A 19,242-nucleotide genomic window follows, 5' to 3' on the forward strand; every position below is an offset into this window, starting at 1 on the left:
AAGACTATAGACCAGTGCTTTTACTGTATTGTCTCCTACGGTTTCACACCTATAGCTACCCTTTGCACAAGAGAGGGAAAAAAAAGAAAAAGTATGTATGAAGACAGTTCTTCCTTATACTTCACAAACAATTTATTGAGCATATACTTACATGTTATGTAAAAAGCCCACAGGAGTTAAGACAGTAACTCTTTTCATTTTTATCTCTACTACTTCTCAGCAGGAAATTTAGATGAAGTGACACAAAACTCCTTAGGAGATATTTTACTGATTAGAACAGAGAAGTAGTTCACAGTCCCCTGCTAAAGGGCTGATTACATAGCAATATATTTACATACATTCAAATTTCAAGTACACTGTGTTGATTATCTTTCACATTTCCTGAGACAAATGCACTTTCTTCTTTTCTTGTTTTTATTATATAGCAAAATATTCTTCCTTAACTATACTGGTAGGTCACATTAAACTGGTCACTGGTAGGTCATTAAACATTTTAAAAATACCATGATTCATATATAGAAATGTATAGTAATGTATGTTTGGATCACTTTTACCCTCCTTCTTCCAAGTTTACTGGGAATAACAAAACATACCTCTCAAATAGTAAGAGGATAATTTCACGCAATTCTTTTGCCAACTTTTGTGAACTGGCAACCTTACATTTGTGATATTCTTTTCTACCTGAATAGCATTATATACAATCAGAAGGCAAAACTACTTCTTGGACACATCCTGGTATTTATTTGTGAACCTTAAGGCTCCTTATACATGCATTCATCCATCTTAAAACTCCTGTTTAAAATGTAAACTTCAGCTTTACCTTGCCAAAAACCATTAGTACCTAAAGACTCAAAGACTGTTTTTGTTGTTATTCATGAGTAAACTCAGTAACTTAACTAGATATACTACAAACAAGACTAAAATTTTGGCAGTCTTGACCATTTAAAAGAAGAATACTGTTATAGGTCTGTCAGTCTTGCATAAATTTAAACCCATATTTTGATAGGAAAGCAGAAATTCACTGTGCAAATTCATACTATTCAAAAAATGTTACTGCACTCTATTTTAAAGTCACACTTTTTTGCCATTCATTTATTGTTCAAGAAAGTACTGAGTACATTAGTAACTTTTTTTTTCTCTCTCTCTCTCATTAACACCGTTAGAAGTTAGAAATACTACTTAAAAGACTACTTAAAGACTACTTTAAGAAAAAAGAACTGTAGACTAGATTCTCCAACATTTAATACAAAGATATATTACATTAGAAGAATGACTTTATATGCATATATACACACATCTATTTTTATATGTGCATGCAATAAATGCATCTCCATTGCAGTCAGGTAGCATATCAAAACAACTCAAATATATTTTATTTATCCATGTTCATAAAGATATGCCAACCATTCACAATAAAACCAAATCTACACAATGCAGAATTTGTACCAGACACTCCTGCAGTACCAATAATTTTGTAAATTCTCTTTAAAAGAAAGAACCATGAAGTCTTATAACTAGAGTCACTTTAAAAGTTTATGCAAGAGTTATCATGTTGGTCAGAAGTAATAGATGACAGGGAAAGGAATGAAATATTGCCTTTTTTTTTTTTTTTTTTTTTTCAAGGAGAAGGACCAGGATTGATACTATAACACAACTTGAAGACTTTCAGAGAGGTTTTAGATTACATTCAGTGGTATATAATTTATGAGTAATTATTTTATTTCCTCTTTAGTATTCAGGTACACAAGATTCACAAAAAAGGCCCCAAACACAGCATGTCTTTATCCATGTGCACAGAAATATATTCTCCTATCATGCAGCAACATGTTCCTGCAAACACTAACTCCCGTCAAACATGTTCAAGAGAACCCGAGACCCCTATGCAAAATATGTGAAGTCGGGTTATGTACAGTGTGCACAGCTTCCTAATCTACATGATTTCACCAAGGACCCTAACAGCATGTTAAGAGACAAATCACTGGCACCACAAAAAAAGGCATCATACAAACGCGATGAACACCAGCATAGAAACTACATTCACAATAATCTACTGCTACCACAAAAGTAACAGCATGTGCACATACTCTTTCCCTTGAAATAAAACACAGTACAAGCTTATAGATCTGAGAAACATGCACTACTATATAAGATTTAAATATAAATTTTGGTTTCTAATAAGATGTATTAAGCTTCTGAGATAGTTCACAGAACTTAAACCGTTTACTTACATGCAGTTGATGGAACCAGAAGTGAATCTATAAAGCTTCATTTAAAAGCAAGTTATCTATCACCACAAAAACTTGCTAGTTGTCTCAGAGATCATTTCTCCAGCTTATTTAACCTGGGCATATGCAAGCAGCAATACGAAACCTATAACTCCAGGTACTTCTGTATGGGCAAAGATAGCCCATTGCATAGCATGATCTCTATTTAAACTTCTGAAAGTGCTTCTTGCCTAATCCACGTAAATGTAGAATAATCACTTACGGTCAAGTTATGAAAAGACGAGTCAATTGCATGAATCAGTATAAGGACATTAACAGAAATCATTACAAAACAAAGGAGAAAAAAAGAAAAAAAAACTGTTAAATCAACAGCAAAATGAGATGGAATCTAGATATTCCTTTAGATTCTATTTAAGGTTTCAACTCATACCAAACATTTTTCCCTCCCTCCTGATTTTGGTCACACTTTGGAATTGTTTTTTTCTGTTTTGTTTGCGATGAAAAAGGAGCTATAAAGCTTGGAGCGATCACCTTCTAAATACATTCTTTTTTTTAATGCTATTTGTTCACTTAGGGAATCTTATTTCTTTGCATTTTTTCAAGTCTTCTCCATTTTATATTTTAATTACATTTCCAACAAACCATTGAGGTAAGGGCAGGGGGTAGCTCTGGTAGCTGCTGTTCCACCAGCTCTCTAGGAGATCCTCAGATTAAATTCTAAACTCTGAAATACTTTCCTCAGGTTGCATATTAGAGTGTAAAATATACTAAGCACACTAAAATATAGTAAAGTGCTCAGCAGCGGTCAGTCTCTAGGCACTTTATTTTCATTCTTTTCAGCAGAAGTTCAGTAAATTGTTCTAAAGACCCCATTAGACACTTATATGCCATAGCCCATATCTCTTTATGGAAAGGGTTAAAATATACCTTTATCACAGTTATACAAGTATTTGCAAGTTATGAAGATCTACTACATAGTTAATATAAATCACATTTTAAAGAAAAATCTCAGTTGTGCAAGACTCCAATAACTTTCAGATGTTTCTGTAACAAGTAACATAAGAAACAAGGGTAACTGGGCACTGGGCAAAGGAAAGAGCTCAAAGCTGAGCACAGAGTTGTCAAGACTAATAAACAGTTCAGACAGGTACACTGAGAAAAGCCTGGCAAACAACAAAAGCTTAAGCAAGGAAAATATAAAGACTGGCCTTTCAAAAGGTTTGAAGTCAGAATAATCGTTAATAATCTATGCTCTCCTAGATGCTCAAAAAACTAGATTATACCATTTAAAAGAAGTGAGGCCTCTCAACTGTACATGAATACAAACATAAACAAAGTAAAAACAAGCTACGTATAGCTATTTAGGAGATTTATGTTAAAAATGAATAAATCAGTTTCCTTAACCAAAGGATAGAGTGATAAACCTTGAAGTGTTAATAGTCTTAACAAGTGCTTCATATGTTTTGGCCATGCTTGTGTGACTGTTCTAAATCATACCAGTATCTATTTCAAATTATGTACCTGAGAACAAGTCAAACGAAGTATTAGCAGACATTTCAAAAAAACACTGTGAAGTATTCAGAAACACAATATGAAATAGCAAAAAAAAATATGAAGAGATATTAATAAGATCACAGCAACTCCAGAACTGCACTTCAACATGCTAGGTTGCATCTTTCAGCCAATTTATGCATATGACACCTCATGACTTTAATAACTGCAGAGAAATCTAAGATTAGTGAAAGATATATAAACAGATCTTCTTATTAGGAGGACTCTAAAAATATTTGTAGTAACTTGTTTAAATTTAGAATAATACAGGTTTCAGAAAAAAAACTCTTTTTTTACCCATAGGTGCCCATATTCATGTTAAAATTTCATGTTTTAACTTCACAAACTAATGCAAGTAACTGAGTAAACAGTGCAAGTAATTACTGTGCGCAATGAGTAGAGTCCTGCTGAAATCAAGAGAGTTCTATTTGCCACAACAGTTCCAGCTACATCACAGAAACAATACTGGTACAAAAACACACATCCACACAAAATTCAAAGAAAATCATTTTGCTACAGATTAAGCACTTGTTACAAATGCACAAAATATTGCAGTTCCTCCTAGCACAAAGTCTGGGACTTGTTCTACAAAACACAAAAAAACCCACAATTCTGAAAAGACATATCCATGTGTCTTGATACCTTCAAGGTCTATCAAGAAATTCAGAAAATAGCTACATAAAACAGTTGAAAATGCAGACTCCGAGGTCCTAGTACTGGAAAGCAGTTTAATGAAAAATAGTAGTGGTAAAAAATGACACAAAACCAACCTAACAAAAACTTCAGGTTGGGAATTACTCATTTCCATTACTCATTCCACAGGTGGTATTGGTAAGGAGTTTATCTGAACAGATTTTGGTTTCTATCATCCTTGGATACTGGAACACCTTTATGAAAAATAAAAAACTCAGATTTCAAATTAGCTATGAGTAAATGTTTGTGATATTACTGAACTACATTGCTCCTAAATCAGAGGAGAGGATATTATTCACCTCCACTTTAGTAAGATTTTTGACACCGTCTCCCATAACATCCTCATATAGAAGGTGATAAATTGTGCTGCACAACATAGATTGCTGCCAGCAGGTTGAGGGAGGTGATCCTCTCAGTACTGGTGAGGCCACATCTGGAGAACTGTGTCCAGTTCTGAGCTCCCCAATACAAAACAGACCCGAATCTGCTGCAGCAAGTCCAGCAAAGGGTCAGGACAACACTTAAAGGACTGGAGCATTGCTTGTGTGAAAAGCTGGGAATGCTTGGCCTGGAGAAGAGAAGACTCAGGAAAGTTCTTATCAGTAAATACCTGATGTGGGGGGTCTAAAGAGGATGGGGTCAAACTCTTCTCAGTGGAGCCCAGTGACAGGACAAGAGGCAGTGGTCACAAGCTGAAACACAGGGACTTGAACACGAGAACGCTTCTCTGAAGGCAGGTGAACATTGGAACAGGTTTCCTGGAGAGGCTGTGGAGAGGCTGGAGACCAACCAGAAGCATGGTTGCTTCAGACAAGACCATGTCTGGAAGCCAACCAGACATAACCCTGGGCAGTTCACTTTAACAGACTCTGCAAGAGCAGCAAGGGTGGTCCAGATGATCTCCCAAAGTCCCTTCCAATCTCAACTATTTTGTGATTCTGTGAATCTTTCAAATATATTTTTCTTCTTTTAAATAAAAGCTATTGGAGTCACACCACATATACCACTTTAGTACTTTTATACCACTTCAGTGTTTTTACCACAAACTTGCCATGTATCAATATCTCCCTAAGTGCAAAGCATAGAGACAGTAGACATTGATTATTCCATGCACTATAGGTACGTAACCTGCAAGAAGCTATCAAGATAAAATTTAGTTTACAGCATTACCTTGAATAGAAACAGCTATATGAATAAAGGAAGTAAATATGCTAAATTTTTCTTCTACTTCAATCATGTATGAGTTATTCAACATAGATGACTTGTAAGCTCAGCATGCAAGTAACGGATTAAAAAAAAACACACACACATACGACCAAAGAAGCATTTCCCTGAATACCTTCAAATATCCAATAAACTGGAAATGTCAATATTGCTCATTAATCTTTTTACTCCTCAATGCTCAAATTCAGTAGTAGCACATATACATTCAAAGAATATAACAATTTGAACATATCTATAATAGAAGACATTTGATAACAGATTTTTCACTTCAATTTCTGCCTCAATGTATTTGATGTGTTAAGAAAGAACTGTGAGCAATACCTCACATAAGCCACTGTTCTTTTTCTTTTCTATACTTCTCAGACCACTTTTGAGTGAGCTCTAAGTAAACATTTGATTTATGGGGCTTATAATCAAGGTAAACTATCTGTCCAGTTCGTTTCGGGACAGCTTTTTCAATCTGTGTTCCTTCATGCCATTCATTAAAAGATGTGATAGAAATAATTTCTGGTCGCACCAGTAGGGCTGCATTAAAGGCAGTCTCATAGTACTTTCCATTGACACGATTACGAGTATTGTGGTTGTTCCACGGTCGGATACTGGTATCAATATATCCTGGCCCCACGCTTGGAATAAACATTAAGTTGTTACTATCACAGAAGGCTTTTAAACTTGCCCAATTGTGATGAGATGAGCCGTAAGAGAAGCCATTGGTGGCAAAGTACGTGTACATTCCATCAAAGCCACTTCTGTGAATATCATGCTTATGTCTTTCTTCCACTAAAAGTGCAATGAATAATCCATCATATGGAGTATTTCGAATAGTTTGGGATCCAGAAACAGTTAGCAGATTTGCCCATATTTCGGGAATTGTTACGTAAGAGTCATAAACATAAAACATGGGAAGAAATCTGCCTGTGCTGGTCTTAAACCTGTAAAAAGCTGGATGGCCTCCATATCTATAAAGCAAACAAGTACTGTTAAGTATTAAGACATAATTGCCAGGTGCAAAATACCATTTCACAGGGTGAATCAAGGACTTTTCTAAAAATTAAAAGACAGCACATATGCTTCAATACTTAGCAATTCATATGCATTTTTAATCCAACATAGGGTAAAGTATTAAATAAATCAGCAAAGAGCATTTAAATTACTACAGATTAGTGATTTAGTGACAGTGTGTGCTACAAGGAAATTCAGCATGAAAGTTCAGTATGAAAAAATGTTTAAGTATCACCAATGAACAAAACAACTAGTAGCTCTAGCAGATTTGTTAAATTGAATTAAAATCAGTAGAGGTCGACACATTGCAACTGCAAGTTTGTTGCTATAAAAACCTCTTTTTTAATTTGTATGTCTTACATCATGGCATTTTCAGTGTTTACTTTGAGCTATCATGACATATAATACTAATAAATTTTAAGAACAGTTTACATTTCAGTATCTTCATTAAGTTCATGCTTCAATATTTAGAGGGACAGACTTTGTTTTGGAGTTTTGTACCATTCCAATATGCATAAAGTTTCTGCACCTGTTCCCTTAGTTAACATTTTCATATACTCTCTACGACTTTGCATAATATACAAAAGTTATTTAAACCAGCATGTAACTATATCTAAATGGGTTTATGGTTGGACTTGATGATCTAAAAGGTCTTTTCCAACCACAGTGATTCTATGATTCTAAAGGAAACATTTTGAAAGCACTCACTTGTCAATGATGTATTTGACATTGTTGTACATACTGCGATCATCTCTATCTTTGTACGGTTCAATATGAAAAGTAACCTGAAAGATGAAAATGTAGTAAGAGTACCCTGAACTTCAAATATCACACGGGCACTGATTATTACATGAATCATGTATCAGTCAAACTATTAATGCTATATAAGAAAGAACTGTTAGATGTTGAGAAGAAACTAGAGACTGGTAGCTTCAGTTCTATGAAAATTAGAAACAGACTATGCACGTAGTACTTCACAGTGAAGCAAAAGACTGCTTTTCTTCTCTCGAGGTTAGGATAATAAGCATGCTCAACAAAACTTAGGAACTACAGGAGATACCAAAATTCAAAATAAACAAGGACTAACCAAGTGCATGACAAAAAATTAAGTGATGAAATGTTTTGATATTTAACTTCTAAACAACATATTACAATTGCTATAGATAATAATTCTTCAAAGAAAGTTTTCAATATGAAATAGAGTTTTTAAGATAGGCGATATGAAATCTTTCATTTAGAATTCTATAAAATCATCAACAGCAACAAGCACTGTGACTACATCTAATATATCGAACAGTGGCTGCTCTGAATTCCAACCTTGGGGCTCAGTAAGTTAATTATCCTACACACCTGAACTCATTTTCAAAGTAAAAATCCCATTGATTTCAACTACTCAATTAAGTGGAGTAATATGTTACACTAATCAAAGAAGATATTTTTTTCCAAAAGCAATTTATGCACATAATAAATAAATACATTTTTAGAAAGTGTTCAACTACTCGGCAATATGATCAAATTTCCCTTTAGATACAGCATCTCTATTAGGTACAAACTATAGCAAAATAGCATTAGACTAATGTTAGCACTGACGACATCACTAGCACTGATGTATAGGTTTAGAAGCACTATAATTTCCTATTTTATTTCGACCTATCAAAAACAGGGAAATCACAGGATATTTATTTCCATCAGATTTCTATTTAGCAGATAAAATAGAAATGCCCTCTGCAAGTTGTTTTAGCTGTTGATATTCCTACCACTTTATCGTAACTGTATGCTTAATGGTGTAAGACTTATAAGGCAAGTAACAAATCCTGGTAGTATCTTTACTTGACATCTGTATTCCGGTCATTAGAATTGTTGTTATTGATTGAAATATTTGTAATTCAGGAATATGACGAGTATTTGGCTTGACTGCTTTAATGTTTACAGGAGAAATATAATGCAATTGTCAGGGCCTGTAAGCATTAAGGAATGTAAAACAGTGCAACGACTGACACAGATGTCACCAGTGCATCAACAGTCTCCCTGCTCGACAGTATGAGTGGAATCTGGTGAACTGTTAAGAGTTTACTCTCCTAACTAATCCTATTCCACATTTCTCAAAAATACTTTACCTTTAGATTGTATTTGTGTGCAAAATCCAAAATTACAGGCACCAAATCATCAGTTGGTTCTCCATTTTCATCAGCCATGCCTGGTGGGTACCATGAAAGTGCTATTACACCTGAAAATACAAAGCAAGTTTCAAGGTATTTTATGCAAACATAAAACAAGTAGCTTATTTATCAGCAGTTATAATGAAATTTGATGTAAGATATACCTAACGAACGAGAACTTCAAGTTAGTTATGAAATCACAATATTCCCAGGAGTAGATTTTCAACACCTCTACTTCTTTCTCTTAAAGAAAATAAACTGGTGGTAAGAGCATCTGACAAGGAAACAGTTCTGTGCTCACTGTCTCAAGACTAAAACTTACAGCCATTCCCTCCTGCTTTTTGATAAAGTCCTAATCTCTGGGTTGTGACAAGAGCTCCTCAACAAGGGATTATAGCATTACTGCAGAATGGGCAGAAAACACCCACATTACACAGGGCCAAAAGAATACTCAAGTAATGAAGACTACACATGTGGCAAAAGCTATTTTCTGAAATTCCCCGCTATATTTCCGCATTGTATCCCAAGGCTCCATTATTAAACACTTTAGTCCTAGAAGCAGCGACCGTAACCTCACACCTTCCCTCCTAACTAAAAGCAGACACTTTGCTGCAGTCCCTACTTACAGCTAAATTAACCAGACTTGTGTTGAATAACCCTTAACAATCTAAGGAAGTTAGAATCTAATAAATTAGTTATTGTCAAATAAGACAACATTAAATACAATGTTCACGTGTTGCAAGTTTTCCTGAGGCTCTCCGTGACAGAAAAGAACACATACCTCCTCAGAAGGGCTAAAACTTTTCCTGCTAAAATAAAACTGTCAGATAAATAAGTCAGACTTTTTAGCTGTGTAATTAAAATGATACTTCAGCAAAAAAAAATACATAAAATACTAATTTAGGATTATTTTTCTAACACAGTTATAGAGAAGTCAGTATGATTGTTTTTACCTAGGTAAACCCTTAAGTCTACAAAGACATAAGTAGGTCACAGAGATAGGGCAGTATATATCCGAAAAAATCTATCCCTTCTAGTATGACATTTCTGACTAATAAACTCTATAAAAACAAACCCAAATTTTAATAAAGCATAAATTGGAATATATAATCAGCTCCCAATGTCCAGAGATTTGAACTCACTATACCAAGGGGAGGTAGTTCAATTACCTGCACTTGCTGTGATCATTTTATTAAAGAAAGAATTATAGATAAGCAGTAGATTGACTATCACAAGAGAAGTCTGTTGGTAGACAAGAAAAAAATAATTCACTGCAATTAGTCATGTTATTTTTTCCTACTCAACACAAGAGGCAGGGACAAAACTCAAATGAGTAGGATGTAAAGGACAAACATAACTTCAGCAAGAGCAATCAGGATACCCTCTTCCACATCACCCACCAAGACACTTCACAAGTTTTATACTACTATAATTCAATTTTTTTTCATTGGTCATTTCCTGAGAAGAAAAAAACGTCATCTATGTCTGTAATGGACTACTTCAGGAGACTCAAGAATGCACTAGGTGACACAAGCATACAAACCAACCCACATCACACAACACAACAACACATCATTCAAGACAAATGAGTAACTTCAGACTGGAGTACCACAAAATAAGGTGGTGAAAACAAAATAAGTTTCACCAGCAACTAAGCGACTTGAGGCATAATAGATGAATACAATGTATTTTAAAATTATTTAAGTTAGCACTGAATAAAACGCTCCTGTGTCTCCAATTTCTCATATTCCATTACACAATATTTGCTGAAAGAATCACTTACATTTTTCTCCTTTTGGAAGGTCCTTGATAAAGCCTTTCAAAAAAGGCTAGAAGAAAAATTATTTTTGACAGAATGTAAAATACAGTCATGGTTTAGAAACTGGCTAAGAGACAAAAAGAAAGAACAGCGTTGTACATTGTCAACTTCATAATACACCAAAAATGAACAAAGTATACATCAAATATTGTGTCAATTTTTTATAAGAATTAAAGATTTGAGGACAAAAAAAAGTTGGTCAAATCTAAACTGTAGAGAACAAACTAAAATGCTGTTAAAGTACAAAGGCAAAATGATAGCAGAAAAAAAAATCTACTTTTGACAAGTAGCTGTCAAATCATTACAAAAGTATGTCACAGGATGCATGAACTCACTCATATTGCTGAGTTTTAAGGAAAAAGTAACAACTCCAGGTATCAAAAACTGCAAAGCATTTTTCTTAGTATTTTGCATTCTTCTATCACAATCTCAGCATTATTACACAATTCCATTAACTGTACCAGAACTGTCACTGATTCTCCAAAAGTTGCAGATGCCCTTTCTGCTTTCATCACACTGTCACATATAATTTTCTAATTTATACAGTGCTAGGAAAGAGTCTAATGGCAATTTATTCCCGAGGGTTCCCTTACAGTTTTCCACATGTTGCTGGTGTTCCTGTCCTTAATAATGGATTTATGCTATTACTGACGAGACTAAGAAATTCTCTATTAATCTCTGTTCAAATAAGTCAAGGATAAGTTACTAAAAAAGTGGAGGAAGGGGAACGGAAAGTAAACCCTACATAAATCAACACTACTACTGAGTATATCAATTCTTAGCCCTCACCTTGAATACCATCAGCCAAGATCACCCAGTTCCAAGCAGTTATAGAAAACTATTAGAATACATGACTATTTTAAAGATATTGCACATAAATAGCCATAAAAGCCAAGAACAATAACAAAAATGGCATTAAGAATATAATAAAAACTAGTTTATATATTCCATCTTATCTAAGTAAGGGAATATCAATCTATATTATTTAAATAGAGATGTTGCTTGAGGACAAGTTAGCCACACTGAAACGACTTTACCTGAGTTAAGGAAAGTAAAAAATTAGACATTTATATAGCTAATGGAACATCCATGAACACACTGGATATAAATTATATAAAAGCTATAATCCTATATGGTCTTTGAGGTAAGAATCCCTACATAATTGCTGCAAAACAGGTATGCATAGAAAAGCATTTCTGTTTGAACAGACTATGCTAACATAAGCTATGCTAACATAGCTTATTGCATGCTGTTCTTAAAACTCTAGTGTTCATCTTCAAAGAAAAACTATACACTCAGAAATTATATAGAAAATAGAGATGCTATTACTAGAATATGTTAAACAATAAGATAAAAACCATGTATCCAAAAGATTAGAAATGTAGTTTGCAGTTTCTTTTGTGCTGTAACACTCATCAGAAGCAGCTCTGAAGGCCTAGGTTTCAGTTTGGGGTTAAACCTCATGAATACAAAAGCATTCACTCATTTCAGGCATTGCCAGAATTACACAGAAAAGTGCAAGACTTAGCCAGTTATGTTCAACCAAATATTTAAGACTGTGTAAGTGAACAACACACTAAAATTTTAACATCTATTACCAATTGAGGCTGCACGCATTTGCTTCATGTGGGCTTCTATGACAGAAGGGTCTTTGGAACTGTAAGATCCAAGCTCAGGATAAAAGTTGGCCCCAATGTCTTCAGGAGGGTTATGCCTTCCTTTTGGATAATTGTTTGCAATTTTGGGATCCCAATGTGGCAACAATGGATGGTTCCAGTGAATATATTTACCATCAAACTGTGGATTCCCAAACCAACTGTAATAGAATACATGAAAGTTATAATTAGGAGAAGACATCTCTTCTTCCAGCTTGTTTACAGGAAGCATAGAGGCTTTCATGATATTGACTGCACTACTATGGAAGTTATTGACATGTGTTACAGTATCTCCTTGAATCCTATTTAGGGAATTCGGTTTATTTTCTAAGACTGCTGTCCGTTGTTGAAGTTCAGGCAATAGACCAAGTCCAAATGGATCCCCAAAGCCAGCTCTGTCAGGTCGGAGAGTCTTCAAAGCCATCATTATGGAGCAAATAAATAAAATAAAAAGTAATAAAATGATGCATGTTCTTCTGCGAAATCTTGCCATGATGTCATAGTTCAGAATCCAAAAGACAGGATTTTGGCCACAGCTGAGCAAAAGAAATATTATAAAGTCAAATTACTTTTTATCTAATTCAATAGTATGAAAAGCTTCATAAGTCTTTACATAATAAAAGCATTATGGCAATAATGTGACATTTACATATTGACAGCATGCTCCTTTTCTAAGGACTAAAGTGAGAAAAAGGAAACAACAACTTCTGCATTTGAGAATATAAGTTAGAGACTCAAGTTCCGCCACTGGTGGATCACATTTTATTTGACATCCTGCTTTTAAACTTCACTGTTATTTGCATGACACTATTAAATCCCATGAAATAGAAACTCTGCTCACATTATTTTAAAAATACTATACTTTGACAAGTTTGATAGAAATAACACAGAAAAAAGAACAAAAAAAAAAGCAGTGATCATGAAAGAAGCATAACACAAAAGACTAAGAGTAAAGAGTAGAATGAGATGTAACAGAATTTTTCTTTATGTTCAGACCACAGGTTCAGTAACTAATCTATTTATTGGCTTTGGACAAACCACTTCAGCTACGCAATTCTAAATATATATTTTATGCATCTCTCAACCAAAAAGCCTACAGCCTAGGTGCCAGCAGTATTTTACTACAATGTCGCAGGTGCACGATATTTCATGTAGGATTCCAGGACTAAGCTTAAAGCAAGAACAACAGGGCACTGCAAGATGTGAAAATATAAAGAAGGTTTGTGTGCATACACACACACACATATATATAAAACACAGATTACTAACTATAACTTGAATTCTTGTTCAACACTAAAGGCAAGAAAGCAAGAGAAAATAAATGAATTTTAGGCCACCACTGAACTACCTGGAACAAGACTATGCGTAAAACCGAGAACTGAGAATTTTGTGATTCAACAGCCATTACAGGTGGCATGGTTATGATCCTGTAACCAACATCCACATTTAAAAAAAATGACTTTAATCAGTAATCACTGACTTTAGTATACATAGGTCATTCTCAGATTTTAAACATACCTTGAAAAGAAATCTGTAGTTTCTGTTAGTGAATTTATTTTCTGTTTAGTGAATTCTGTTTATAATTCCTGCTAAAGTACATTATCATATTGCTCAGTTGTTACAACACCACATTTGTCAGTGTTGTCTGTGAAAATGTAAGTTTTTTAACAATGCAGCACGAGTTAGATTACTATCATGATACTGTTTCCACTTTCAATCTTAATCCACTCACTTCTACTGCCTACTTTTAGTCAGCCCTGATATTCATCCAACTCTCCCTTTGAGACTTTTCATATTTTCACTCGTACACTAAATGAGCAAACCTCAGTTAAATATCAATCAAGATAAAAAAAAATACTATCTGTTTTTACTTTGTTTCAGGGCTGACTCAGCTGAACGGGTATCACAGCACTAACACAAACAAGGGAGTTAGCAACACAGCTGGTGCTGCAGGAGAAGGAAAACGAAGCTGCTCATTTTGCCCAACTGCGCTATGCAATTTATGCATCCTTAGCTACTGACAGGGCAACTGATTTTACAACAATTAAGCTCACAGTACTTAACACAGTGCAAAATGTTTTTATTAGCGGATTTCACAGCACTTTAAGATCATCTCAGCTGTAACAGAGTTCTTTTATACAGCTCATAGGATCTTAGAATATTGTACAAGAGAATGTTTGGAGTACAGATCTCCTCCAAACCATTCCTCTAATAATTAATTCTTAAAACATTCAACCTACTTCTACTATTTTTCTTGACTCTCCAGACTTCTCTATAGCTTATAAGGCACTCTTTGTTTAAAAAAAAGTTTAAAATGTTGTTCACCTAGTTAAACATGTGCATTTCGGATTTTTTCAACTCAACTTCAGTTAAAGAATTTCATTTGGAACAATTCACATTTTAGAATTTTCAGTTTTCTTGAAATTGTCCCTGCGTATGCAGGGGGGTGGACTAGATGATCTCTAGAGGTCCCTTCCAACCCTAAGCATTCTATGATTCTATGATTCTAAATTTGAGCAATACTACTGTTTTTCACTAAGGATTATACAGGTTGAAGTGAGGCAAGTAAGAAATTACTTCTGTAATTTTCATTTTATCCCCTGTGGAAAGACTGCATGTCCTTGGGAATTACGGTCTATAATTAGAAAGTTCAGGAAGTCTTTCATCTTCACTCTCCTCCTTGATATTGGAGAAACTGCTCTTTGTTTGTCATCAATGACTAGATTCCTCTACTGCAACAAGCTTTCACTATCATTAAGCGTTTTTTTTTAAACATTGGAAAATTGATCCCAGTATTCCATGTTCTAAATTCAATAACTATCTTTCCAATGGCATACTTAATATCAAAATATATTAAAATGCAAGCAGCATATACGCTAGTTCTGATTCAACTGGTGGCCTTCAAAAGTTGACTAGCAAAAGGACAGGGCCTAGCCTATCGTGCCATATTGTGAACTTCTAGAATCCTCATATTGGAGCTAAATTCAATTATCATTTAATAATAATTGAATCCTCACATTGAAGCTTTTACAAATTTGTAAAGCAAAGAGGTAATATCCATAATGAATGCTTGCATGTTTTCTGCACGATCACAGCATCACTGACAATATAATTCAGCTCTGGCATGGATACTTAAACTGTAAAGCTGCAATCAAGAGTTACAGGTTGGTCTTGTCCAGAGCCAGTCTGGAGACTGCAGCAGGCAAATCATGCTGTTCAACACCAGTGCCACAGCAGAATCACAGTTTCAGTTAATGAGACTGAGCAGACCTGCTACACAAAACAACTAGCCCTGAAGTCACCATGCAGCTGGATCTAAAAACAGTTCCCATCTTCATTAGGAATGGCCTTCTGCAAAATGCTGGTGAAGAGCTCACATGCAGTCTAACTCATACTACGATTTGGTAAATAATAGTAGCTTTGGATCCTAAGCCAAGATTGTCAGCCCGTATTTACGTACCAGCAAATAAGCCAAAAAATCACATGGGTGAATAGCTCAGGCTCTTTCTCTTGTCTTGGGAACTCATTTTAAAAGAGGAACAACCAAAACTAAAACAGATCAAGAATTTTAAAAAAATATAAAAAGCACTTAATTTAAACCACCATATGATAAGAGAACATCCCTATAACTTTTTTTTCAAAATAAGGATATTTATTCCATCAGAGAGAAGCTGTTTAATTGCTCTAAATCAATTCCATCATATGTCAATTCAAGTTCCAACTCATTCCTATGTGCTTCTTTAGTACTACTGATCCCACAAGGGACACATGCAAGAAGCACTTCTGGCTGAAACAGGTGAATTTGCTTTTCTAAGAGCCAGAAAATCTTATAGGTTTCCTTGTTGCAATGCTACTTAAATGGGCCAAACGAAAGGACAACATAAAAGCAAGCTCTGAGAATCCCACCAGCTTGATGCACCAGGGAGTAAATGCAGGGCCATCTGAAACTCACTAGGGCCCCATGGCAGGTAGATCAAAACTTCTTAGCTAAGATTGCTGAGCTTAGCTTCTAAGACCGAAAACTGTTGAGACAACAGTTTAGATCTGGCCAGAAACAAGGCTTTTAGGCCTTCACAGTCCTCAGTGTTGTCTCTCCATTTACGTACTGCATTCTGGTCCGGAGAACACATGATAAAAAGTAACAGCGGGAGTGCCTCTTCCGTGAGACAATCTTGGGAGTGTTTCTAGCACTAGAGCAACTAGGAAACTTCTCAGAAACTTACATCAGCACCAGAAAGTCCTTTTTTACAGCGGACTTTAAAAGAACTACATTATTAAATGTAAAAGACGACATTTTCCTCAGGCAGACAGACATTTTATAATGAGCCTATATAGGATGAAAAGTTTTATTTTCAAACATTTCCAGCAATATAAGGTTTCCTTTTGATTCACCCAAATTTCACAGAGTTATTTAACATTTGAGTATTCTAACGTGGATACTCTTGTATTACACAGGAAACACACAACATTTTTCAATAATCTGATTTGAAGAGATCAGATTGAAGAAAGAGAATAGCAAGGAAAAAAAAATCCATTTTGCTACATTTTCTTTCAGACGGGGTAAAGGGGCCTCCAGCACCAACTTCGGCAACATGACCATTCTCATCGTGCTCCGGAGCGAGGCTGTGTAACGGTCAGCGCCTGACCGATGACCAGGAGCCCTGGGTTCCGCGCTGCAGGAGGGGGCACGGGGATGCGCTCCTCCCCGGGAGCGCCTCGGGATCCCGGGCCGCCCGCGGCACCGGCTTCGCGCGGGCGCCCACGACTGCCCAGCTGCAGCGCGGGGAAAACTGTGCAGCGAGGAGGAGGCAACTCTTCCCCCTGAGAGCCCCCAAGCACCGGCCCTTAGCGCACCTGCCGCGAGGAGCGCGGCCCCGGCTGGGCCCGCGGCGCCTCCCGCCCGCCCCGCCGGCCGCCGCCGCCGCCGCCGCTACTCACCCGCGCGAGGCCGCGCACACCGGCCGCGCCGCGGCCCCCCTGCCCCCGCGCGCATGCCCGCGGGGAGGGGGGAGTGCGGCGCATGCGCAACGGCAGCCGCGCCGCCCGGCGTCGCGGCCGGGCTGCGGGGAGGGCGGAGGCGCCACCGCTGACGCGCCGCCACAAAATGGCGGCGGGGCCCGCGCTCCTGCCCTGGGCCGAGATGCTCAGGGGAGGCGTGTGAGCTTTTGTTTTTGAGAAAAAAGGAAGTGGATAGCTGCATATTAAATGTTTCTGAGTGTTTTGTTTTTCTTCTTCATGTAGGAACTTGAGGAACAAGGCTCTAAACTATGTAAAAAGGGGTCATCTCTAGCCAGGTAACCTACACTTTGCCATCGAGTGATGCATTTGTATTGCTGTGAGGAATGCCATGGCTTGGGACCCACCAGCCGTTAGGTGTCAGCTCTGTAGAAATAAATCAGAAGAAAAAAGTACAGATAGGATTAGGATGAATACTTACCTTAATATACATTAATTTTGTAATTACAATTAATTGGAGCAATATAAATTTATTGATATGTGTCTTATTTCAGTTATGCTTTGTTTTTTTCTTTCCCCCAAGCATTGAAAATAGACTGTGAGTGGTTGACAGTTCCCATCTTGCCTTAATGAGATTAGTAACCAAATCATGAAAAAATGTACACCCATTTCTCGTTCTGCCACAAGGTGCGTGTCAAGAACACTTGTTGAGGAATACTTCAAATTGGCTTGATACAAATTGTTCCACTAGATAAACAGTGTGGTTTTCCTGTAGAATGAAAACCCTTCTTTCCATTTGTGTTATAAAAAAACAACTATAATGAGTTGGATCCCTGTGGTGTCGTTTGCATGATTTTGTAAGAACCCCTCCAAGCCTCGAGGGAAAGAGAACAGATAATGTTCCGCAGAGTGACTGGAATTGCAGTTCTCTTGAAATCAATAGCAAAGCTCTCATTGATTTCACCAGAAGCGGTATATCACCAGTATGCTTAAGGCTTAGAATGAGGATCTTGCAGTATAGGCATAAACAAGCTAAACAAATAAATTCAACAGCTCTTGTGGCTCACTCTGAATTCTGAAAAAATCGATAAGCAAGACTTGCTTTGTGTGTGTGTGTACGTGCTATCTGAATACTTAGATGAGAAATACATTTGCAGTAATTTTTTGTGTGTGTGTGAATATTCAAATAATTTGATTAGCAGGGAACACTTCAGAAATAATACAACAATAAATGAGTATGCATCTGAAAAGGCTGCAGTCCAAGCTAGAACATATGATACCTATATCATTGACCCACAGTGTTACTTTTCTTATAGTGCTTTCTGTGTCTTTCTTGCTTCCCCTTTTTTCTTTCTTCTTTTTTTTTTCTTCTTGTATTTTATAAGACATAACTTCAATTTCATTTTCTGTATGCAGTGGGGAAGAGCTGTTATTCAAATCTTTGAAACAACAAAGCAACAAAAATCTTTGAAAAGTGTTGTGAAGTAGGCAGAAAGGAGACAGCATACACATCAGAGGGGAAAAAAAAAGATATTTGTTGTTCTGACATAGCTCTATTATGTTTTTTTTTTTGTTTTTTTTTGGTTTTTTTTGGTTTTTTTTTTCCCTGGAAAGACTGAATCTACTGACTGCTACTGACTAAGGCTGAAAAAGCCAAAAATCCTCATATCTTAGATTTTTCTATAAGCCACTGTTTCTGTTAAGGGATAGTGAATGTGATTTGTCAGATAACTTTCTTTTTTTATTTATGCTACGTCTTTTTCTTTTTTGGTCTTACACTTACCATTTTTCTATGTTAAACTAGCCTGCCTTCAGCATATATTCCTGTTCCTATTCTGCAGCTTCCATGATTTTTTCTCCATTATGTTCTCTATCTTCTCACTCAGTCTTTGTTTATGGATATAATAGCTGTAATAAAATGTTCTGGCTTCAGAATAAGCACAAAAGAATAAATAGCC

At 36.2% G+C, this 19,242-nt stretch overlaps 1 protein-coding gene across 1 annotated transcript; it reads right to left on the reverse strand.

The window, feature by feature from the left end:
• Positions 1 to 5,994: 5,994 nt before the first annotated feature.
• MANEA (mannosidase endo-alpha) lies at positions 5,995 to 17,285 on the reverse strand. The gene is made up of 5 exons (XM_088520407.1): positions 17,267 to 17,285; positions 12,272 to 12,864; positions 8,813 to 8,922; positions 7,404 to 7,480; positions 5,995 to 6,652 (listed from the first exon to the last, which is right to left on the reverse strand). The coding sequence occupies exons 2-5, from the start codon at positions 12,819 to 12,821 to the stop codon at positions 6,016 to 6,018; spliced, it is 1,374 nt and encodes a 457-aa protein (XP_088376533.1). The 5' UTR covers positions 12,822 to 12,864; positions 17,267 to 17,285; the 3' UTR covers positions 5,995 to 6,015.
• Between the last annotated feature and the right edge of the window lie 1,957 nt (positions 17,286 to 19,242).

Source organism: Tinamus guttatus, unplaced genomic scaffold (assembly GCF_059628265.1).
Source record: "Tinamus guttatus ecotype Peru unplaced genomic scaffold, ASM5962826v1 Tinamus_guttatus_pri_ptg000088l, whole genome shotgun sequence".
NCBI classification, from domain to species: domain Eukaryota; kingdom Metazoa; phylum Chordata; class Aves; order Tinamiformes; family Tinamidae; genus Tinamus; species Tinamus guttatus.